At 48.4% G+C, this 25,512-nt stretch overlaps 1 protein-coding gene across 2 annotated transcripts in view; it reads right to left on the reverse strand.

Moving 5' to 3' along the window:
- NT5C2 (5'-nucleotidase, cytosolic II) overlaps positions 1-25,512 on the reverse strand; it is a 957,242-nt gene that overhangs the window by 560,005 nt on the left and 371,725 nt on the right. For both annotated transcript variants that reach the window (XM_069611695.1, XM_069611694.1), the window contains exon 4: positions 3,844-3,961. In XM_069611695.1, coding sequence (XP_069467796.1) covers positions 3,844-3,961 — 118 coding nt within the window. The remainder of the gene's footprint in view (positions 1-3,843; positions 3,962-25,512) is intronic.

Genomic DNA, 25,512 nt, shown 5'->3' on the forward strand with positions numbered 1-25,512 from the left:
GGAGAGAAAACAGCAAGTTAAACTCATGCAACTTTTACCGGACAGTGTTTGGTAATACAGATTCTTACCTGAACGCCATCAGCTGCCTCCAGGCAATATTCTTTTGGACCCAGCTGCAACCTAACGAGGGAATGGAACAAGAGTGAACATCGGACATATTGAATTCTTTGAACTTTATAGACACTGGAGTCAATATTCCTCCGGAACTCCTCTAGTACCTTCAAACCAGTGAAGTAACTGGTATCTACGCGCCCCTGCATGCCATGCAGGATGGAGAGCTCATTTAAAAACATAAGGTGAGGTTACCAAGAGGGGATATCGGAGGTGATTAGTGGGGAGAACGCGAACAGTTGGGGGGCCATTGCTAAAGTCCACGGGTGGCTAAATCCCTTTCTCCACTTGCAGGAGAATACTTCTACGAGTCCAGCAGACAAGATTAGGCGGGCCAGTCCAGACTGTCATCTCTTCACTACGCATCACGTTGGTGGAGACCGCATCTGTCCGGGTCCGATCGACGCCCCTGTGGGAACCAGGTGAGCGTAACAGGTTCCTCTGGTTTGTCCCCAGGTTTAGCCCCAACATGGGGAACTTCCTGGTTGCCCACAGTCTTGGGACCTATATGTGGGACCTCACAGCTGCCTCTCGCAAGAAGAGTCAGATGGACCTCTTCCAGACTTGGATGTTCATAGAAGATGCTCTTCGAGAAGGAAAGTAGCTTACAAGTTGATGATCCTTCATCTCCAAATAATCTATGAGGTGTGGTCATGGGAGGCTAGGAGAAACGATCACACCAACACTGAAGAGACCTACCGAAAGAGCACAGAGAGAGGGTTACAGCATCAACAACGGTCTGACCAGTGCTTAGGGCTCAAACCCTCCAAGCACAAGGAGTGAAGGTCTGCAGCAGGTCCCTGCTAGTTGCAGCTAACCCACAACGGAAACTGTCTTTGCATGACCTAAGCAGAGGGATGACCCTATGCGATGCTGGGATGCCGAAGGGAAAAATAATACATCCAAACAAAGAGGCAAAAAATAATAAACAGTGTGAATAACTCATGGAGCACTGGCGATTTCAAAGCAGGGAAAAGAACTGGCAAGGCATGGGCATACATTCCCAAAAATATGGTGGGAGACAGGACGTATAATTAATATATATATAATGAGGCATTGTGTACTTCATTTGAAAATAGAATGTAAAAGGAACACTGAAAGAAAAAGTGAGTGTGTCAAGATAAGGTCATGTATAGATATTGATGACAAATCCCGTCAAACAATTTAAAACATTTTTTTCTTATGTATTTTTTCCTTGAAATAAGGTATTTGCAAAATGAAATTAGACATACAAAAGGTGCTCTTGTGCTGTAAAAGTTGTTTAAATTCTAACCATGGCTATTTTGTTACATTTAGTATTTCAATCCTGGAACGAATTGTGAAATTCACAGTATATGCAAAATGATTGCCATTCAACTGCATTGTTTACAGACAGTCATTGAACTAAATGAATGTATTGTTAAAGACGTTACAAAATGGCTGCATGTTTCTAAGGAATAGTTAGATACGGTGTCCAGTCATTTGGTCGACTACAAACTGGTCGACTGCAATTTGGTCGACGTCATTTGGTCGAAAACCAAATTTTATTTGGTTTTATTTTTTATTTATATATGTGTTTTGTGGGTTTTCGTGTAGAAAAAAAAAAGAAAGAAAAAAAGGGGGTTGGGGGGGGACCCCCCCCCCCCCAAAAAAAAGGGGTAAAAATAAAAAATAAAAAAAATTCGACTATTTGGTTTTCGACCAAATTGATTCGACCAGTTGTCCAGTCGACCAATTGTTTTCGACCAAATGACTGGCAACCGTTAGATACCACACTAACAAGAAAAAGTACTAAACAGTAAAGATGGACTCACAGAAAAAAGCAACATGTCTATAAGAATGCAGTCCGCTCTCCATTACACATACCAGACAAAGCACGTGTAGAGTGAAACGCTTCGTTCTTTTCTTGAGCTATGCTGCTGCTGCCTTCTTTGTCCATATACTTTTATAAATAAAGGACTTCCTGGTTGCACAGCAAATACAGTCTGTGTGTGGATTTGATGAGCAGTGATGGAGTTTTTCAATACAATCAGTGCTGGAGTGCCGTTGTGCAACAGACGGGATTTCAGTCCTTTTTGTGTATATGTGTGTATATATATATATATATATATATATATATATATATATATATATATATATATATATATATATATATATTACACTTTTACAATTTGAGGTGCAGAAGAGATGACTAGTGACTTGCACAGGATACAGATATAGTTTGGCCCAGTGTCAAAACCATTAGAACAACAAAGCTTCAGAGGTCAGTAGCTTAGCAGGATTGATATCTTGCAAGTATAGTTGTCCAATGCCCCCCTCCCACACCCTCCCAACGCAAACAGCTTTTGTGCTAATTTTGGGTTACACTTTAAAAAAGAAAATCAAACAAGTAATTGTGATGATGAAGGTAGCAGAGTAAATGTAGGTCTGAGATTTCCACACAGTAATAAAATGCGGACCGGGCATCTGCAGGCACATACATGGCTTAATTACAAGACATTCACCTACACAAAGTTACTTTCCACAATGTTAATTCACAACAAACTTAAAACCACTGTAAATAGTTAATTTAGATCACTTGGTGGCCAGGTGAGCATAAAAGGGTTCTTCTATGTGAAAAAGTCCCCCGAAAATGTAGTCATGTGAATATGTAGACAGCTAAAAGGTGTTTTTAAAAAATATAGTCATTCAATACAAGCAATGCAAAGTGTGAAAATGTTGCCAGTAATAGAGTCGTCAAAAAAGCTATTTTTAAACAAAGTACAAGGCTGCAACCCTAAATAAGAACCAAACCTCCATCGAAACCTCCACAATTACCCCAACTCCATTCATAAAATGTCCCCTAACTTTAATTACAACCCTTATCCTACCCTGCACTCTCAAGCACACTAAGCTTGCTAAAACATTTTATTTGTATATTACTGAATGCAAAATAAATAGAAAATGAACAGTAAACCTATCTCCAACCCCATCAAAGCTAGCCACAAAGTACATAGACCTTGCCGTAACCCAAACCCTTGCTCTAATACCAACCTTTGCCTCACACTAGCTGCAACTCTACCACTTACATGGATGCTTACTTTACGCCCAACCGCTAGGTTTATCCTAACCACTATCCTGCACCAACATCACCAGCCCTCTCCAACCTCCCTGTCCATTTCTTTAACACTTATCCAAACCCATAACGAAACACTTTCCCTGACACTTAATCTACCCTAACCAAATTTCAACATATTTACCCCAACCCCTATTCTTAACCTAACACAGGAAATTGGAAACCTACTAAAACCTCCTTAACCATAACAATTACTCTAGGAGCACTAGATTTTGGGCTATTTTTCAGCTGCATACTTGACTACTTTTTGCCTGGCAACTTTTTCATTGCAGAGGTATTTTGACCACAGCTTTTTCACGGACTACATTGTTGTTGGCTACATTTTTACTGGATACCCATTAAAGGGTGGGCAGCAAAGGCAGCACCACCACAGGTTTTTGCCTGGACAAGGGGAAGGAGCATGTGTAACAGCAAATAGTTTCAAGAACCAAAACACCTGGTGCCCAAAAGCATATTGTAAGGTTTGTTTACAGAGTTCTAATGCAGAATAGTCATTAATATACAATGCACCTCTAAGAGGGAAAACAGGACAGTAAACACCACAAAGCCATACTCTGATGATCAACAGGTAGAAAATGCTCAATCACGATGGCTAATGAATGATTGTCGTTCCTTAGGACTGTGGCATTGTATTGTACCTGGTAGGGAAGGTGGGGTCATACACAAAGCTCAGAAGTTCCTGAGGATATCCAATAGACACCAGTCGTTCCACAGTAAGGTCAAAGCCCAGGGATTCATACTCCGGAGACTTGTACACTGCAAGAAGCACAGCAGTCAGTGAACATCCAACTACGAACTGAGCATAGGTAATGAAGAAATAATTAAACACACGGTTGTGGAAAGCATTGTATTCTTGAGGTTGCTATTAAAATACAGTTATGTACGATTTATGATAATGAGCACTACAGGATACGTTACTCACCATAGTGTCAACTGCACCCTTAGTGCATTGTCCCCTTTCCTCCAGACTGAAGGGATGTTCTGCTCTTTGGGACGAGACCAGAGGGTTTTTTATGGCACCACAAAAATTGTATATTTTTATTTCTATGGAGGCCCTGCGCATGTGCTACTACATGGCTCCCCTCCCCAAGCTAAACCTCCAGTTCCTTTCCACCCCCTGAGGTCAGGCTCCAACTGCAGCTACTGCATTTTAAGGAGCTGGGGTGTTGGTGTTTCCTTAATCAAGCGTACCATTCTCTTTCCTCCATACTTATATAAAAGATTCCTAAGCATTTAACCCCCTGTGAGTGGAAGACCCTTAGAACCCTTAAACTGAAAAAATTCCTTTGGACAACTTGTACAAACTGGGCATCTGCCCTTCCGCTGAAATCCAAACAGTGTTTGCAGAAAGCAGATGGAGGTCCACAGTGCAGATTTTGCGATCAGATCCCAAGGGTTGTGCTTCCGAAAGGCAACAGCTGCCGCCTTGGCCATGAATGATGAGCATGCAAGCCTTTGGGTTGAGGCATCTTTTGGGTGGCATAGGATTTGAGAAGACAAGAAACAACCCATCTGGCGATCGTTGCCTCAGGATGCTAGAGAGCCCTTATTTACTCCCGAAAGGTTACAGGAACCTGGGAAGATACCCTGAAGACTTTGGTTCTGTCCCAACATAATTTTAAGGCCCTCCTGATGTCCAGGGCATGAAGAACCCCTTCCGCCTCAGAAAACGGGTTGGGGAACTAAATGGGAACAGAAAGCTCTTGATTGATTTGGAACTCCGACACCACCGTCAGTATAAAGGACAGGTGAGTTTGAATTAAAACTTTATCTCTAGATTGTGAATCGTTCAACTGAAAAGGCTTGAATTTCGCTTACAAGTTTGGCTGACTTGGTTGCAATTAGAAAAGTTGCTTTCCAGTATACTACCTTGATGTCTGCGGAGGCCATTGGTTCGAAAGTCTTGTGGCAAAGGAGTTTGTTGAGGTCCCATTGCATGAGGAGGTCTAATGGAAGAGAAAGGTTGACTAATCAAAATGCTGTTTTAGCACAGTATTGGAGATTGAGAATCGCTGCTCCTCGGTGTTCGGGTATGCTAACAAAGAAGAGCGGTAAATCCTGCATGTCCAAATATTATTGGCCGATGACGCGAGGCTAGAAATAAAAGGGCAAGATGTGTCTAAAGAAGCAGTCAGCAGATTATTTTCCATCTCTAGACAGCAATAGCAGAACATATGCCATTTGCTTTTGTATTGCGATCTTGTGGAGTCCTTCCTTGTAGCGTGACTGACACACATTGTCCTCTCACTAACCAAAACGTCCTAATGCCCTGACTTCAGGTAACCTGCTGCTAAGTTCTGCAATTGTGGACATGAGTGCTGAAACCTTTCAACTGTCTTAGTAGGTCCAGAAGAACAGGAAGACTGAGGGTTCTTTGGACAGGTTCATCAGATCTGAAAACCAGAACCTCACCAACCACCAGGGGGTTTTGGGAGACTGTGCAGTGCACAGTAATCTTCAAAAGTGCAGAGCCTCGTGGATCAGTGGAAAAGGGGGCAGGGCATACACTATCATACCTTCCCCTGTTATCTCTAGAGCATCACCTAAAGTGTTCAGGCCTTGGTCCTCGTTTAAGGTAAAGTAGAGACAAGTTTTGCTTTACTTTTAAGAAGCCCACTTGTGGAGTCCCATGTAAAGAAAATGGGCCGGGTCACTCGTAAATGCAGCTCCCATTCCTGAATGGCTTCCGTTAGATGGTTTAGGCGATCTGCCTCTGTATTGGACAATCCCGGTACATGAACCACTAGATGTGCAATATTCCACTTGCAAATAAACAGCTAGGGATGTAAGCGGTCTCAACTTCATGCTGCCTTGTTTGTGGATATAAAACATTGACACAGCGTAGTCCGTTTTTATCAATACGGTCTTGTTCTGAATACTTTTCAGTCATTTAGAGATAAAATATTACCTTTTAATTCAAGAAAATGTGTTGATCCTGATCCTCGAGGGACCATAGGTGTAACACTTGGAGGGGAAACAAGGCCTCTCACCGAACTATGGGGGATGAATCTGTTGAACTGCTGACCTGGGAGGTGAGATCCGCAAAGGGCACGCAAGCGCGAGGGGTTGACCACCAAATCAGATCCTGACTCACTGTCTGGGGAATTACAATTTGTTCTGTGGATCAGAAGACTAAGTCCAATAATCTCTTAGAGCCATCTAAGACTTGTGCATCTTCAGCATGGCCAGAGGCGCAGCCTGTACGCAAGAGGCCATGATAGTATGTAGTCTCTGAAATGTCTATTGTGCTCATTGTGTGGGAGTTCAGGAACAATAAGCATGTGCTCGCAATGTCCCTGATTCGATCTGCCATTGGGAAAATACTTGCCAGGCAAGTCTTTGTACGTCAGGTCTTGTGTTAATGTGAAGGATGATTTCCCTCAGTTAACAGACAGGCCCAGATTGTACAGCAGGTCCAAAAAGTATTTGAGCTGTTTCTTCTGCAGTCTGTGGGGAACCTTGTCAGTTGGCCAAGTAAGGGTGAACGTGAACCTGATGGAGGCGAAGGACGGCCATAAAGGCCGACATAATTTTGGTAAACACCCTGGGTGCACAATTCAGGCCGAAGGGAAGCACTGGATACGGGAAGTAGAGTCTCCCAATGCAACAACACAGAAATCGAGGTCAGGAGACCAGGTGGGGATGTGGCGATACACATCTTTCAGATTCACTCTCCCTGTCAAAGAGCAGACCAGACATGAGCCGGAGTGATCTTCTTGAATTTCTTTTTTTAACTTAATTTTTATTAGCATTTTTAAAGAAAACAAGACATTGTCAATGTAACCAACTATTTCGAGTGCAACCCATTTTACCATCAACAGTCTAGATCCCCCCCCAACCCCTCATTATACACAACTGTTTGTTCAATGATGCTAGTAACCTCTAATAATGTCTCAGAACCGAGGGTCGATCTAATGTCTGTACATCATCATTAGCGGCTCCCCTCCGGGGTACCCCGCCCCACCTCATCCCACTCTTCCTTGTTGCACTTGATGCATCTATTGGATTAGTCTACTTGGCTGATTTCCTCCAGCCCCCAATTAAGCAGTAGGGCTGACCACTCAGCGTGATATTCCTCCATTCTATCATTCACCACCGCCGTAAGTTTTTCCTAAACCATCATATTTTGTACTTTCCCTTCCCACACCTCCTTCACGGGGAGCGTTTCACTTTTCCACCATTGGGCTATAGCCAGTCTCCCTGCTCTTAACATGGATTCCAACATCTCCGGGAGCCTCTGTTCTTCCCTGTCCTTTTGCAGGCGCACTAGTTGCAGCTCAAAGGGTCTAGGTCTAACCCTATCCCTGTTACCTCTTCCATCCAGCTCAGCACCTCTTTCCAAAAAACGCGCACCTTGGGGCACCACCACCACATGTGTGCCAGGGTTCCCCGACTGTTGCACGCCCTGTTCTATTGTGGAGGTGAACAGCCTCCCTGGAAGAACACTCTATATATTTGTGACCATTCCTCCTCTGGGATCTCCTCACTCACCAGCTCCCCCCAATACCTCTGGAAAGTATGCCTCCCCTGCTACCATTCATTGCTTTATATAATTTGGACAGTATTCCCCGTCGAGATACCGCCTGGTCCAGGACCTTTTCCACTGGTGTTAATTCTCTAGACCTAACACCCCCTCGCCCCCCACTTAGGATCCGTCAAAATATCCTTAATGTGGAGGTAGTCAAAAATTGTGACTGAGCCACATCCCAGAGTGTCTCATACCTTGCCCCATTCCTGGAAGTTCCCACACTCAAAAAGCTGCCCCACCCTTTCCAGATCTCGTTAAACAGGGGCCCCCATTTTGGGGACATCGATGATGGCCATGATGTGTACCCACGCGTTTGTCGAATCCCGCCAAACCGACCAGAAGTCTCCCAGCGTTGGGTGGGATTGTATGCGCTACGGGATTAATCTTAGAGGGGCCCAGACATAGTCTCTGACCTTCAGGGGGTGCGCTACCAGGTCTTCTAAATAAGTCCAGTACGTCCTCATATGTTCTGGCATCCCCCTGGTTTGTGCTGCCTGATGGTACCTGCGGATATCCGGGAATCCAAACTCCCCCCCCCCACCACTTGGAAGGGCAAGTGTTGCCATTTTTACTCTTGGGGTTTTATTTCCCCAAATAAACCTACGGAGCTCTCCTGCAACTTCTCGAAAAAGCTTGTCTGGGTGATGACTCGGAACAGCTGTAAACAAATACAACAGCCTGGGAAGGACATTCATCTTTATAGAGGTCATCCTTCCATAAAAGGTCAGTATTAAGGGGACCCATCCCTTCAAGTCGGCCATCAGCTGCGTGCGGAAGGAGTGTAATTCGCCATCACCATTTCACCCAAATCCCTTGTCACCCATATGCCCAGGTACCAGATTCTTTTCTGGTTGTACCCAGACAACTTGTTTTTTAATCTAAGAGCGGGCTCCTTGCCAGTAACGATAGAACGGCTGATTTCCCCCACATTAATTTTAAGCCCAGGGAGGAGACCATACTCGGCTATCTGGGCCATTCATGCTGGGCGGGATGTCTGAACGGCTGAACATTCATGAGTTAGGCCAACACATCATCTGCAAACAGTGAGATTTTGCACTCAAGTTCCCCCCACCCCAAAATACCCATGATCTGCTCATTCATCCGTATTGCTAGCGGCTCCATTGCAAGGGCATATAGTAGCGGGGAGAGAGGACATCCTGGTGCCTCTTGTTAATTCAAAGGTCTCCGTAATCCCCCCCACCCCGTTTATCCGCACCTTCGCCATGGGTCTGTTATATAGTTCTGCCACCCACTTCAGGAAATGTGTTCCCATACCCATGTTCCCCAGTACCTTCATCATGAAGGGCCAATCGGCCCTATCAAAGGCCTTTTCTGAATCCAATGCCACAAGGCATGCGTCCAGGCCTCCCTCTTGTGCCTCATGGATCAGGTCGATAGTTTTCCTAATGTTGTCTGACCCTTGCCTCCCCCTTGATAAATCCCACCTGGTCCCAGTGCACAAGTAACGGCAGACTACCCTCTAATCTTGTTCCCAAGACTTTTTCCAGTATCTTTACGTCTCTGTTGAAGAGGGAGATTGGCCTATAGGAGAAGCACCTGGTATGATCCTTCTCTTCCATAGGGATTGCGACAATGACTGCTGCCATCAACGTGGGGGATGAATGTGGGGGGGCGGAGAGGTTCGCCCTCCAAGCACGCATTCTTTTGCTAGGGGTGAAGCCAGCAGGGATCTGAACAATTTATAAAATTGCATTGTGAATCCATCCTCCCCCGGGGCAGATCCTGCTTTCATTCCCTTAATTGCCTTCATGACTTCCTCTCCCGTTATTGGCTTTTCTAGATTATACGCTATCTCATTGGGGAGCCATGGCATTGGTAGGTTTTCCAGGAACTCATCTATTTGGGTCGCCTCCCCCGCCCATTCCGATGAATAGAGGTCCCTATAGTATTCTACAAACTCGCTCCCTATACCATGCACATTGTGTAGGAGTCTATCATCTTCCGTCCTTCTAGCCCCGATGGTCCTTCTCTTTTCCTCTTCCATCAGTCTCCATGCCAGGATCTTGTCTGCTCGGTCTCCCTTCTCCTGGTATTTGTTTCAACAGGAGTTCTTTTTTCCATTTCCTGCGTCAATATTGCATTTAATTGGGAATTATATTTCCGGAGCTCTTTCGCCTTGGCAGGTGACATATTGCCCCTGGGTACCTCCTGGCTATATCTCCTCTATCTTCCTGCAGATCTTAACCTCCTTCTCCTCCCTTTCTCTCTTCTTCTCAGAGCCTATTCTCATCAGGGTCCCTCATATGGTTGCCTTGAAACTGTCCCAGACAGATTGGATTCCCACCTCCCCCGTAGCATTAAATAGAAAGTATTCATTGATTCCCCCTAAGCAGCTCCTGTTGCACCACTTTATCTTTAAGCAAGGAAGTCATTGCATCTCCAATTCCCCCAAGAAGTTTTCAGTTCCCCAAGGTCCACTGTGATTGCGACCATATCGTGGTCCGACTACGGGATCGGTGTTACTTGGGATTAGAATATCTGATCTCTCAGGCCCTTGTCTTCCAGGATCAGGTCCATCCGCGAGGAGTCGCTGCGGTTAAGCTGAGTAAAAAGTGAATGGCACATCCCATGTTGGCACCGGGCACAGGGAGTCATACAAACCTAGTACCTCATTAACCCCTTTGAAGCGCTCCGATTAATTTTGACTGGAGTTACTCATTCGTTCCCCTCCCATCCTCTTGCGATCCCTCTGAGGGTCCAACACCATGTTAATATCTCCCCCCACCACCAGTTGACCCTCAGTAAATTGAATTAGCTTATCTCGGACCCTCTCCCAGAACTCGCATTGCTGCATGTTCAGGATGTACATTGAACCAACGTAAACTTAGCCCCATGCAAAAGCCCCTTCGAGAACACATACCTCCTCTTGCGGTCAGCCAATACTGCTTCCATTGTGAAGCTCAACCTGGTCGAGACCAAGATAGCTACCCCCGCCTCTTTTTGACATAAGAGACCATTACCACTTCCCCCACCTCCCGGGAGCGTAGTCTAGGACCCCCCCCTTTTTCTAGCGTGTTTCTTGTAGACGCAACCAATCTAGCTTGGATCTCTGGAACTCACACAACACCATAGATCTTTTGGAGGGTGAGTTAAGGACCCGGGTGTTAAGGGAGCCTATCCACATATCACCATGTCCAGACATCTTCTTCCCCACAGTAACCATATATTCCCCATTGTCATGAGACAAGTCTATCCTAGGGACCCTTTGAACTGGGTCTCAACGTCCCCCCCATTGATTTCGAACATTAACTACTTGAACATTGCCCCCTCCACCCTCCCTTAGCTTCCTCCCCGCCCTCGGCATCCAACCCTGTCTAGAACCATCTCCCCTGATGAGATCGAATCACCAGTGGTCCTCTCCCACTCACGGACCGGCCCACTCACTCCTGCTGTTTCGAGCCCCTACTCTGTTTTCTGTACCACCTACATGCATTTATTCCAAAGCACTCTCCCCCAACCCCTTCACATAAACCTTGAAACCCCACGTTTTACACCTCCCACATCTTGGCTCAGGATGGGCCTGCCTGGGGCGATCCAAGCTTTCTGTATTTTCTAGAACCTGGGATTTTTCGTCTGTTCGGGCCATTGATGCACCATCATCTATCTTCTGGGCCTTTTTTCGTCGCCAGACAATTTTGATCCTTCTCCGTCCAGCAATTCTTCCGTGACCCTCATATCCTCCTCTGTCACTAGTTTATAATTGGAGCCCTCCACCTTAAAGGATATTGAGAAGGGGGAACCCCCAACGATACCTCACCCCCTTCTCGTACAGCCACTTTGTGAGGGGAGCACATAGACGCCTCTTTGCCAGGGTAAGTGCAGATAAGTCTTGATATATTGCCACCTGCGCTGTGCCTCGGGCCACAAATTTCATGCCCCTAGCCCTCTCAAGGATTTTGTCTCTGTCCGGATAGTTGTGGAACCCACGCAAGCACCGAGCGCGGGCCCCTCCCTGCCGCTCCCGCTCTCGGGAGCTTCTCCAGTTTGGGCTCATCCATATTTTCATCCACAACAGTGTTTTCCCACCTCATGTATGGCTGTCTGCAGATCCCCCCCCCTGTTTCACCATCAGTTTCCGGAATTCCAAAGATTTACCAGGTTACTCACCGTAGTGACCACCTTACTGCTAGTCCATAGTCCCCTTTCCTCCATACTTATGGGACATCTCTCCGTCCTGTGGGACGGGACCGAAGCACTTTTGTAAAAAGCATCCACATTTTTTTCAAAAATGTGTCCCTCCTCTCTTTCCAGCGCGGGGCCCGGCACACGGCCGTAACCCCGCCCACCTTGGCTCTGCCCCGCGCATCGGCCATCAGTCCTTTTCTATCGCAGGGTCCAAGACCCATTAGCAATAACAGAGGAACCTTAATAGAGGGGATGGCGGGCGGGCGTATGGAGGAAAGGGGACAATGGACTAGGAGTAAGGTGGTCACTACGGTGAGTAACCTGGTAATACTCCTACGTCCCGTCCCCTTTCCTCCATACTTATGGGAGATTCCCAAGCACTCCTTACAGGAACTATGGGTGGATGGAAATACCCCTTACTGAAACAGGTTCTTCAGCACAGCCTGGCCGAACTGAGCGTCAGCCCTAGAGCTCATATCGATGCAGTAATGCTTACAGAAAGCAGATGGGGAGGCCCAAGTAGCCGCTCTAGCGATGGACTCCCAGGGAACATACTTGCCTCGCAACTGATGTGCATGGATACCCTTAGGAGGTTTCAGCTTTTGGACGGTGAAAGATTACGTGATACAGGCAGCAATCCATCTGGAAATGGATGCCTTAGACGCCGGCCTGCCCTGGGGTTTACCGAAGGTCACAAACATTTGGGAAGAGCTCCGAAGCTCGCCAGTCCTGTCCAGGTTGAACTTGAGAGCTCTTCGGACATCCAGGCAGTGTAGAACCCTTTCTGCCTCCGAGGCAGGGTTCGGAAAAAAGACCGGAAGGGAAATCGACTGGTTCAGATGGAATTCGGTCACTACCTTTGGTAGGAAAGCTGGATTCGTCCGAAGGACTACCTTGTCCTTGTGAAAGACCAAGAAAGGATGCTCCACCGACAATGCCTGGAGCTCACTCACTCACTCACTCTCCTCGCTGACGTAACGGCTACCAGAAAGGACACTTTCCAGGGCACGTACATGAGGTCAACCGTAGCCATTGGCTCAAAGGGTTTATGGCACAGCGCCGTCAGGACTACATTTAGGTCCCAGGGCGGGTGCGGACTACGAACCGGAGGGTAGAGGAGTGTCAAGCCTGCAAAATGCCTCTTAACCACTGGGTTACTCAGAGAATAAGAGCATTGGTCTATAGCAAGATAAGCGGAAACCGCTGAAAGGTAAATTGTGCATGACAGAACGTAAACACCCGACTCTGCTAGGGAGGATACGAAGGACAGCACCTTGTCAATCGTAGCCACCCTTGGATCCAACTGCTTTTCCAAACACCAACGACAGAACCTGAGCCATTTACTCCTGTATTGGGATCTGGTCAAGGGTTCCCTGGCTGCCTGGATAATACGCATGTTATCCGTAGACAAGTTAAAAAGCTCTCATACTTGAACTCAGGCACCATGCCGACAAGCTGAGCGATTGTGGGGAGGGGTGCCACATCTGCTGTTCCCCTTGATGAAGAAGATCTGGGGTTACTGGTAACCCCAGATCAGCAGAAACACCGACAGGTGCTGAAGATCTGAGAACCAAAAACTGGCCGGCCACCACGGGGCCATGAGCAGAAGGGAACAGTTCACAGAGTTCTTCAGCTTCCCAATTGCTCGATGAACTAGAGGCAGAGGCGGGAAGGCGTAAGCTCTCATGTTGTGCCATGGAATCTCGAGAGCATCCCCCAGAGAGGAGGCTCCCAGCCCCCCTCTGGAGGCATACTGAGGAAGCTTCTTGTTCACCGCCGTAGCGAAGAGGTCCACCTCCGGTGTGCCCCAATGCAAGAAAATCCATGAGATGATCTCCGCCTTCAACTCCCACTCGTACCTGACCACTGTCCGCCGGCTGAGGGCATCCGCTGTGACATTCAGCTGGCCCGGGATGTGCATCGCAAACAGCCAGACGCCATGAAGCATGGCCCACTCCTATATCTGGATGGAAAGATCAACCAAAGGTGCCCACCCCGCAGGCAACAAAAAATTGTGTGGAAGGGGTATCCGAGCATTCCGGTCATAAACTGACCGATAAGGATGCGCACAAGGCCGAGAAACCCGCCCTACATCTAAGGCCGATGGCGCAGCTGTAGGGGTAGTGTTCAAAATGGCCGCCGCGGTCGTGGCGGGAACGGGCGCCATTTTGTCATCACCTGAGGGGAACTGCGACACGTGAGGAAGTGAGGCAGGGGTCCCAGTCGATGGATCAGGGGTCTTAACTTTAACCTTAACATAAGGAACCTCGGCAGAGCCGGTACTATGAGGCCTGGAATGTTTCTGCGACATACCAACTGGCAAATTAGCCTTCTCAGGAAGGACCTCGGCGCTGCCGGTAAAAGAAGAATTTCCCTTCTTTGCCCCCTCAACAGATCTGGTGTCGCCGCAAGAGCAGGAACGGTGAGAAACAACCTTCACCGATAAGGCCTTGCCAGACCCTCAGAAAAGTTGGTAGCTTTAGCCTCTGTACGAGGGACCTGGGGCCCAGGTTCGGTAACAGCCTTACTCGCGCGGGTCTCGAACAGTTCGGTAGCACCAAGCCCCACCAAGGCCTCGGGGCGCACCCCGGCACATGAGCCAGTCGTCCAAATATGGATACTCATGGATACCCTGGAGACGAAGTTAGGCGGCAATCACCGACATCATCTTCGTGAAGACATGCAGCGCTGAGTTGAGGCCAAAAGGAAGCACTCGAAACTGGAAGTGCTCCTTTCCCAAAGAGAAGCGGAGATATCTCCTTTGTGGGTTCCAAATCAGGATATGCATGTACGCGTCCTGAAGATCCACAACGCTGAGCCAATCGCCCATCCGCAAGGAGGAGCGTATCCGGCCGGGCGTGATCATCTTGAATTTCTCTTGGGGTAGGGAAAGATTGAACTGGGAAAGGTCTAGGATGGTGCGCAGGCCAGCCTGGTTGGGTTTGGGCACCGTAAACAGCCGGGAGTAGAAGCCCTCCCCTTGCTCCCCAAGGGGAACGGGTTCCACAGCTCTGAGGAGCAGAAGTTTCTGAACCTCGGCCTTGAGGGAAGGTGAGCCAGACAGCTGAAAAGGAGGGTTGCGGGGTGGGGTAGGGGGTAAAGGTAAGCGGAACCCCGCTCGAGCGACTGACGAGACCCATCTGTCTTCTGTGAAGGCTTGCCACTCCTCCCAATGAGACGCAATGCGTCCTCCCACCGGGGTCTCGTGCGAGCGTGGAAAACCCTCATTTGGCAGGTTTATCGGTGGCGGTGCCAACTGAACCTGATGAGGAGGCTGAGGAGCGGGAGAAATACGGCGTACGCTGTTGTCTACGGCAGTTATTCCCTGCAGGAGTATCCACTCTGCGATTTTTGTGGTCGGGGAAGCCCCTAAAACCAGAGGAAGGTCGACCTTGCGACAACGGCCTTTGAGCCTTGAAGGGAGCTTTGACCAGAACAGACAATGATTTGGCCGTCTGAGTGCTGTCTTTGGTTTTGGCGAGTTCTACATCAGTAGAAGAGTGAAAAAGCTCCTTACCATCAAATGGAAGGTCCAGAACCTTGTCTTGCACCTCCTTCGAGAACTTAGTGGCATGTAGCCATGCTTGCCGCGAGGTATCAACCCCAAGCATCAGACCCCGAGCCGAGGTGTCTACGTGATGAGCCGCAGCCTCCAGGAGATCCTGGGCCAAAACCCTGGCATCAGAAAGGCCACCTCTGAAATCCTCCAGCTTCTCGACCGGAATGTGCTCCTCAAACTCCGACAGACCTCTCCACATCCGCATGTTAGCTCCCGCCAAAATCAATTCTGCATTGGCCTGCCTGAGCTGCAAGGCCGAATTGGCAAAGATTTTCCTCCCTAGGGAGTCCAGGAGCTTGTCCTCCTTTCCCAAGACCTGAGTAGCCGTCACGGAGGAGGATGCTGCAGGTCTGGATTGCAACGTGGCCGCAGCCACCACTGTGGAGGAGGGAGGCGGACAAGACGACAAGGCCACTTCTTCCGAGGAATGTAGCCTGTACCTCGCGTCAATTTTAAAAGTCCCGAGTGTGGCTTTTCCCAAACTCTTTGGACCGCAGCCAGGACGTCCTTCTGCAAGAACAGGCCGGTACGCTCCAAAGGAGACAAGGTGAACGCCCCAGAAAGCACGCCCTCCTGCGGAGCAGGTGCCTCGGACACCGGAACATCTAAGAAGCTCATCATGTCCAGTACCCGGTCATGGAAAGCTCTGGTAGAGCCGGGCAGGTCATCGTTGTCCTGATCGCCTTGAGGGTCATCTGACAGGTCAGGATCCTGCTGAACCATTTTTGAAAAAAACAGATGTTGCAGCCAATGTCGGCTTGAGTTCCTATCTAGAGCGAAGCCTTTGTGCCTCTCTGGTTCCTTTCTCAGATGGCCAAGGGTCTGCACCAGGGGTGCCTGTATTGTGGCTGCAGCAATATATGTACAATTCCGAGAAATAAAGTTGGTACCCTTTAGTGCGCTCCTTGGGAAGAATTACTCAATCACTTGGTTATGTTAATTCCAATTTGTTTATTCAGTATAGGTTCTGGATACTCCATACACTTAAAGTTTCAATAAACAAACTTTGTCTCCCAAGTTGTCTCCCAACACGTGTTTCCCCATGACTTTAGCCACGGTTCCTCAGGGGAGATTCCTTGTCATGTTTCTCATAATTCTGATTCAGTATTGATTGGTATTCAATTTTCTCTCTCATCGGCTCTCTATTTATCTTCCTTTTGTTCTTTTTCCCTTTTTTCTTTTTTTTCCCTTGTGTGTAGATTGTGGATTCAAAGATGTTCCTTTCTCTCGGTACGATTGCCTCTGTGCATCCGTGGTTGGGAGACAACTTGGGAGACAAAGTTTGTTTATTGAAACTTTAAGTGTATGGAGTATCCAGAACCTATACTGAATAAACAAATTGGAATTAACATAACCAAGTGATTGAGTAATTCTTCCCAAGGAGCGCACTAAAGGGTTCCTTCTGAACCATGTCAGGCACTGCCTTGTCCACTGGGGACAATGGTGGCACAGGCAGAAGTGCAGGGGGAGGCACCACGGGCAAGGGAGTCGCCAGCGGAACCACCGTCGGAATGGGCAGAGCCGGAGGCGCGGGACATATCTCCTTGAAAAGCCCTTTGAAATATTCCCTCATGGGGTCGGTGCGCATAAGCGCTTGAAATTTACCGAAAAAAGCGTCCTCAGAAGATTGTTTCGTAACCTGAGGCAGCCTCTCATGAGGTGGAAAAATCCAGGGACGTAACGGGGAAGGGTGCCACACCGGCCCCTCCGCCGACGTATCCACATAAATCAAGGGAGCCGCACCCGCGGGCAACGAAACATTGTGCGGAAAAGGCACCCGGGTGTTCCAATCATAAACCGGCCGGTAAGGATGCGCACAAGGGACCTTGGGTTCACCCGAAGGACCGAACCCTACACCAGGGGCCGATGGTGTAGTTGTAGGGGTAGTACCTAAAATGGTCACCGTGGTCGTGGCGGGAACGGCCGCCATTTTGTCCTCATCTGAGGGGAACTGCGGCACGTGAGGAAGTGAGGCAGGGGTTCCCGTCGATGGATCAGGGGTCTTAATTTTAGCCTTAACGTAAGGAACTTCGGCAGAGCCGGTAATATGTGGCCTGGAATGTATCTGCGACATACCAACCGCCAACTGAGCCTTCGAAGGAAGAGCCTCGGCACTGCCGGTTAAAGAAGAAACTTTCTTCTTTGCCCCCTCAACAGATTTGGTGTCACCACAAGAGTGGGAACGGTGCGCTGTCACTGACAGGGCCTTGTCCGGCCCCTCAGAACTGTTGTTTCCTTAGCTTCTGTACGAGGGACCTCGGACGTAGGCCCGGTAGAAGCCTTATCGGCACGGGCCTCGAACATCTGTTCGGTAACCTCAAGCCCAGCCAAGACCTCGGGGCATACCCCGGTTTTGTTTTTGAGGGAAGCTGAAAGAGCGGCCTCAGAGCAAGCTCTGGTACCCCACGACTCAGTAGAACTGGGTCTACAAACAGCCCCCACAGGAGGGGCCTCGGAGCGTACTCCGGTGTTCAAAGGCCCCTTACGGAGACCCTCGGAGAAAACTCTGGTAGAATTATTAGGCCCGACAGGCACCTCAGGGCGAACCCCGGTAACAGTGATCAACGCCCCTCCCGGCTCGAGAGAAACCCGGGAAGGTATCCCCCAGCCGGGGTGCTTTGAAAATTAAAGAATTTACCGGGCGTTTTTTCTTCTCGTCGATGAACGCCTGAAAATGCGAATGAGGAGTCCGTCTGAACACCTCCTCCCACCGCTCCAACTGACGTTGAAGTGCCCGGACCGAAAGGGAGTCACAGTAAAAACAGGAGTCCAACGGTGTTCCGGACCCAAACACTCTAAACAAAGAGAACGGGGATCCGCCCTCGCAAAGCGACGGTGACACGATGAACAGTCTGGAAAATGTAACTTAAAAGACATAGACAGAGTAGTAAACGAAAGCTAGCGAGAGCCAGAGAGGGAAAAAAGGGAAGAAAATCTTCCGAGAAGTGCGTCCGGCCCCGATCGTGCAGAGAAAAGAACTGATGGGCGATGCGCAGGAAAGAGGAGGGACACATTTTAAAAAAAAAATGTGGATACTTTTTACAACTGTGTTCCAGTCCCGTCCCACAGGATAGAGAGATGTCCCATAAGTATGGAGGAAAGGGGACGGGATGTAGGAGTATCTCAGATTGTTCCTCCTCTCGATTTTCGAAATAGTCCATCTTTAGGGCAACCTTGCCCTCTATCCTCTCCAACGCCGCTATCCTCTTATTCATGGGAGTCTCCAATGTTTTGAGAGATGTCGGATTATGTTCCACTGCTTGTAGTCCCTCGTCCATGCTGTCAATTCTCACATTTATTTGGTCTACTTTCCCGCCAATGTCAGCCCTAATTCCTCTAATCTCCTCCAGGAGGGCAGCGATATCCGGTATCAGGTAATATTATCGCCACCAAAAATATCGCCGTACATATGGTCGTCGGGAACGGCCATAGGCGATATTTTTGGTGGGGATAATTTATGGGGTAAATGGATGGGGGTAGCGGGGGTGTCCCCCGCTCCCTTTTAACATATATGGAGGTTTGCGGGGGTGTCCCCCCGCAGGTTCCATGGGGTAATATCGCTGCAAAAATATGGCAACATTTTTGTATGGCGATATTTTTGCGGTGATATTATCACATGGAACCCGATATCCCACTTGGTGGACGTTGCGTCGCTCCCTGCCTGCGACATGTTGGGATTGGGATCTCTTCTCTCAACCTCATGTTCCTAGTACTCAAATTGCTCTAACTTTGCCCTCCAGTACATGGGCAGATCCGGTGCCCTTGGTGTATTCAGGGGATCATGGTACAGTGGGGTCACCTCGCGATGTGTATCACTTGTTAATAACGGGACCCCTCGTTCCGTGGGCCCAGACACCGTCACTCGCTTCCGTTGCAGTTGTTTCGCTTCCCTGGTCAAGGCCGCTGGAAGCGTGTAGTATGAGCAGTGGCTTGCGCGTTGCCATCCACACTGTGACTTCCTCTGATTCAATCGGGCTTATAGGTACCCACTTCTGTGTTTCACCCCTTGGGTCCTGTATCTCCAGAAGTTAGTGTCTCAGTAGGGCAGGAACACGCCCCATGAGCATGTCACAGGAGCCCTCACCCCAGGTGGGTCCGTTTGGCTTCACGGAAGTCACCTCGGGTGTGCAGGGAGGGGGTGGCTGTGCTCTAGTCTGTTCCGCCCCCTTTGCATTGACCTCTGCCCCCCCACCCAACCCCCTTTGATTATTTTCCTGGCAGGACAGTGTCGAGCTGCAGGCCTTTCCTGAGGCGGACACACGCCCCAGGGGTGAGACTGGGGGCCCACACCTCTGCCAATACCTCTTATATGGCTTGGGAATCAAGTGCTGAATACTTTTTCCTGCCCTTGTGAGCCTACTCCAGTCACTCCCCTTCTCCTCCTGGGCCTCCCTCTATGTCACTACGTGGAGGGGCAGAGGGAATCCCCTGTGCCGCCCAATCCGGGCCCCACCCGAGGGATAACGTCTCCTCTTGCGAGCCGCTTCTAATCCACAGGGGTGGATACCTTCCCTGTGGCCTGCTCATGCAAAGTTCCCTTCTTTGTATGCCCACTTATCCTGTGAGAAGGCATGCTCACTATGTAGGCTGTCCCTTTCCTCTGTACTTATTGTGCCCTACCTTGTCCACGTTGGTGCCAGCTAGTGGCAGGTGCCGTTGCCCCCTTATTGTTGGCCCTGGGCTGAAATTCCACTTCCAGTGGCCCCAGGAAGGAGTCCCTTGTCCCAGCGAAATTTTCTGGTCCTCCCGCTGGTATAGCAGGACCGTAGAGGCGCTCTGGCGTGTGCCGCATGACCCAGGCCCTTCTCCTCTCCAATGTGCCCGTGCATGCTTGCGTTCCGTACAGCACAGAGCAGGCCCTCGCCCAGCTGCTCTGTCCCGTAAGGGATACCCCTCCCCCAGGCGGCCCAGCAAAGAAGGGGGGTGGTCCTCTTTACCTCCCTCGCGGCGATCAGCTGTCCCCCCATCTCGTGGTGGTGTTCCTACCGCTCTCAAACCTTCACTGGTTATTCCTCTTCTTAAAAAATCCAGCCTTGATCCTGCTAATTTTTGTCCTCTTTCTCTTCTATCCTTTCCTATGAAACTGCTTGAATCTCTTATTATGTCCCTGCTCTCCTCCTTTTTGTAAAATGCAGGTGCCCTTGGCCCCTTTCAATCTGACTTCCGGCCAGGCATCTTTAGGCATCTCCGATTCTGTTCTGCAGTAGTTTGTTTCTTTTCTTACGGATTGCTCTGTCTTTGTCCCCTTTCACCTCTTCTGCACTTAATCTTCTTTGTGGAGTCCCTCAAGGCTCAGCACTCTCTCTTCTCTTCTCTTTAATGTCTATATCCACTGTTAGGGAGAATTCTCTGTAAATGCTAATTTCTCAAACCTAGTGAGTCCCCCAGCAGCTTTGCTGGATTTTTGGGATTTATTTCTTTCTCCTGCTAAGAGTGAGACTCTTTTACTCCCACTCTTAGACATGATTTGAGGTGTTCCTTTGTCTTTCCATGTGTTTTATGGGCTATGGGGTCTTTTACTCCATAGGGTTTCATGCGTTTTTGATGTGGGTTACACAGCATCCTCCGTGCCGTAACCCAGGGGTGTCGTAGCGACCCCCAAACATAGACTCCATACCCTGGGACTGACTACTGTCTCCCAGGGCATGTAAAGTCACCATTGGCTTTACTAGTCCCAAATTATTAACAGAAACCAGTACAAACCATCATATTGTGGACGTACTGGTCGGGGCAATTCGATTGCCCTGGGGTCTTTTGTTTGAGGGGGCACGTCTCCGTCCCCCCTGATCGAGTTTTGGCTGGTGGCAGTGGATACTACTTTTTATATTCGACCGCGAATATATCTCTATGGGATTTTCCCATTGTTCGAGGCTACCAACTTTAATTATTTAATTCCTATAGCCTCGAACATACCACCGGTTTATTTATTTAATATTAATTCACCGGTTGGTAAGTTTTGCCAGAACTCGATTCTAAAATGGCGTTTGTGTTCTCTTCTGTGACTCCAACCCAAGTCGAGCCCTTTGTTCCACTTTTTGGTGGGCTTCTCCACAGCAGCCTCCAAAAGTGGTGCCACTCTGTCTGGGTACCACAGGGGGTGTGGGAGGGGGTTTAGGCACCCTGGACTGAGTTGCTTTGGCAACTCAAGTCGCACTCTTGTGTGATTGGCCCAAGTGGTGAGCCGGCCGGCTCACCACTTAGCATGTTTGATTGACAGCTAGGCTGAATAAATGGGGGTTTGCTGCATAAAAGCAGGGCTTTGGGGACTGGAGCTTCAGAAGTCGCCACAGGACCTAAAGAATCCGATGAGGGAGAAGCCGAGCCGACCTGCAACGACGACACCACCGGTGGAGCCCTGCTGAACCGTCTCACCACTTTTCCCGACGACGGAGGAGATCTCCAGTCCGGAGAGGCTTCTTCCTTTGACTGGTGGGGATAACCAGTTTGCCCGTCTTTTTGCCTTCCTGGACCATCTCCTGGCTGCCTTGCCCATGCCAAGCACCCCGGCAACCGGAATACCATGGTTTACCATTACTGTGAAGAAAAGGGTCGTACTTGTAACCGGGAAACTCTGCGGCTGGTTTCTTCCCTGGCAGTGCAACGACCTTCAGCTTTCCTCCACGTCGAGACCTCCTCTTCCTCTGGACGAAACACCGACTTGCACCCGCTGCCAGGAACAACTGCCCCCGCTGGAGAGTTCTTCCCACTTTCAGGTACTGTGTCCCGCCTGGCTTCCCTTGCGACAGATCGTTCGGGGTGACAGTAAATCCTCGACTTTCTAACCTGGGTTAGCCTGGGACCTGTTAACTAACTTTTCCTGACTTGATCTCAATCTTTTGTGAACTTCCTACAAAGACTCTTTGGGCAATACCCCACTGTGTGATCCTGGACACATTTCGCTTGCTCTCTCTAAGAGTGGGCCTAGCATTTGAACTTCCTTGCTCTCCAGTAGACTTTGCCTAACCTGCCTCACTGTGGTTCTTTGAAAAGTATTGAAATTTGTGTGCTTTCATAACTCTGCATTTTTCCCTCCCTTTTTAATAACTTATTAGAGTGCCATCTTATGTTAAGCGCTCACCTCTGTCTGAAAGTAAGTGGTGTTTCTCATTAAGACTTCTCTAATAAGTAATTAGGGATATATATATATATATATATATATATATATATATATATATATATATATATATATATATATATATATATATATATATATACATATATAGTGACTGTGTGTTGAATTTACTTACCTCTTGTGTGCTAGTGTAATTTACAAGTGTGTCTTTAAATAAATAATTATATACTTTTACACCAAAGCTCTGGTCAGTGTTTGCTTGTGCTACTGTATCTCTGTACCTATTGTGTATACTCTATATACTGCCCAACTCTTCTTGAGAGAAGTCTGACTGCTCAGCCACAGCTACCAGGTAAATCTGGGTGGTACAGACTGCTACCAATTGGGTTTACTGCCAACCACCTGTAGTCCTAAATCTTTTGCAGTGGTCCCTAAGGGAACTGCACAGGTTTCTGCCTAACATCCACCCACTTATTCTTCTCATTCAGTCCTTTGGCTTCCGCTGTTATTCTTACTCGAATGATACAGGTCCTGATGCGGCTGGATCTTGCCGTAGCTGATAGTGCTTCTCACTGCCGGTCCTGCCTGTCCGCAATCCATTCCTGGAGGTCTGCAACTGGCTCTGTCTCAATGGGAACAAGGCTGAGGTGCTTCTGGTCGATCCCCGGCCAGATGCCTCCCTCTGGTCTGCGGTTTTTTGGCCTCCTGAACTGGGTCCTTTACTCCCTCCAGCGCTGTGACAAATCTGGGGGTCAAACTCTCCTTCACCCTTTCACTTCTTCCCCAACTGAGTGCAGTTAGCCAGGCTGTTCATTTCAATTTCTGTGTTCTTCGTAAAGTTCTTCCTTTGCTCCTGGTCGCCTTCATTCTACAGTTGTGTCTTCTCTCATTTCTGGCTCCTTGTATAACTAATTCCCTGTATCTGGCACAACCTAAATATCTATTCCATCATCTCCAGGTTCTACAGAATTCTGTGGCTCATTTGGCTCTGCTGCCCTGAATACTCTGCACTGGTTACCCATTGCTGCCAGGGTGGATTTTAAGTCTTTGTGCATTGTCCACCATACATACTATAAGATGGGGCCTCTCTATCTTCAAGTCAAATTTCCACATTACACCCCCCCCTTCGTTCTCTTTGCTCCTCCACCCCCTGCTGTATTTCTGTCTCCTGTATCCGACATGCTCAGTTCAGTGGCTGCTCGTTCTCGGTCTGTGCTGCTAAGTTGTAGAATCTCATACTTTTTGCTTTGCGTCAGGTTCAGGACCATCTTGCCTTTCGACACTGAAGACTCTACGTTTTCCGGTGTATTCATTCATCTGTTTTCCTTTCTTCTTCCTGCATTCTGTTTTTTTTGCCTAGCGCCTTGATGCCCTTGCTGGTGAATGTCGCACTTTACAAATGCTTTAACATAAAATATAAGAATTACTTCCCCCACGGTGGGAAGGGAGTTGGGTAAGAGAGTAGGCTGTGATCATGGCCACATTGAGAGACACTCACAAGCACAAATTTCTGTTATCTTGCGAAGAAAATGACACCTTGTGGTGGAAATGAGCCACAACATACCAACCCAATTAGTTATAAGGTGGATGATCAGTGGGTCTCCCAGGTGGCCCAAATAGAGGTAAAAATGGGAACCCTAAAGGAAAAAGTACACTCCTAGGTGCTTCCAGTGTTTTGAGCACTTACTAACTTTCACAGGGGAAATATCCCTGGACTCGTCGGACAATCTCTTTGAAGGGATAATCGAAGGGATGGGGGCCTACCTAGGGCAAGCTTTCCCTTAAAGGCCTTAAATGTCGTCGATTGGCATGAGCTGCAGTCTACTTTGTGACCAACGTGCAAAGACATATCCGATCTGGGTCCGCAATGGACATTTTAGCTCTACAATCGGAACATCTCTTAAATCCAGTTTTCGGAGTTGACATTTCGAAAAATAGCGAGATAAATCAGTGCAGCAATAAACCATCAGAAGCATGTAGAGTATGCAGAAAAACAGAAATGAGGCAACGGGTGCGCGCAAGTTACTTATACTAGTGTCGACAGCACGTTTGACAGCAGCATGGATGCCATCAAGGGCCACAAGTCAATAATGCACAGCCGCCCGTACACAAAGTTTCCAAAGCTGCACCAGACTGACTAATATGGGATACATTACTCACCGTAATCGTATTTCTGATGCTTGTATCTGCTTAGATTCACATGCTGTGCATAGGCCGACATCTAGTGGAAGCTGCGGAGTATTACAGTTTGTTTTTCGAAACTCGAAAATGGGCATCGACACAGGGCGTGCCAGTAATACTATCCCTAGTGTGACGTCCACTGTACCCAAGATCCCTCACACGTCTAGGATCCTCAGATTGTATTTTTTCTGACATGAGGTAGCATGAGGAGTAGCGTGAGTACAGATAATCCAAGCAGATAGACAGAAAGGTAAGACTACAAGCAATCATGCGCCTTCTCTCAGAGGGGAGGAAGGGTGGGTCGCATGTGAATCTAAGCAGATACAGGCATCAGAAATACGATTGCGGTGAGTAATGTATCCCTTCTGAGGCTTGTGGAATCTGCTTACATCACATGCTGTGCATAGATTAGCGAGCAGTACCTGAAGAAGGAGGTGGGATGTGAGAAGGGTCATGAGCAAACAGGTGTCTTAGAACCGCTTGTCCCACTTGTGTATCTGCCTTGGAATGGGTGTCAATGCAGTAATGCTGAGTAAAAGTGTGAATAGAGCTCCAAGTAGCTGCTTTGCAAATGGTGTTAAGGGGTACATTTGCAATGAAAGCCAGAGTGGCCCCAATGCCTCTAGTAGAGTGGGCTCTTGGCGTGAAAGGCAGAGTTTTTTCAGAGAGTGAGTAACACAGCTGGATACAGTTAATAATCCACTTCGAGATGGCACCTTTAGAGACGCGATCCCCCTCTCTGCCTGTAGCTACGGAGACAAACAGTTGATCTGTTTTTCTTAGCGGTCTGGTTTTATTTACATAGTAGAGGACCGCCCTAC

The sequence above is a fragment of the Ambystoma mexicanum genome, chromosome 8, assembly GCF_040938575.1.
Source record: "Ambystoma mexicanum isolate Mex_15411 chromosome 8, UKY_AmexF1_1, whole genome shotgun sequence".
Taxonomy (NCBI): Eukaryota; Metazoa; Chordata; class Amphibia; order Caudata; family Ambystomatidae; genus Ambystoma; species Ambystoma mexicanum.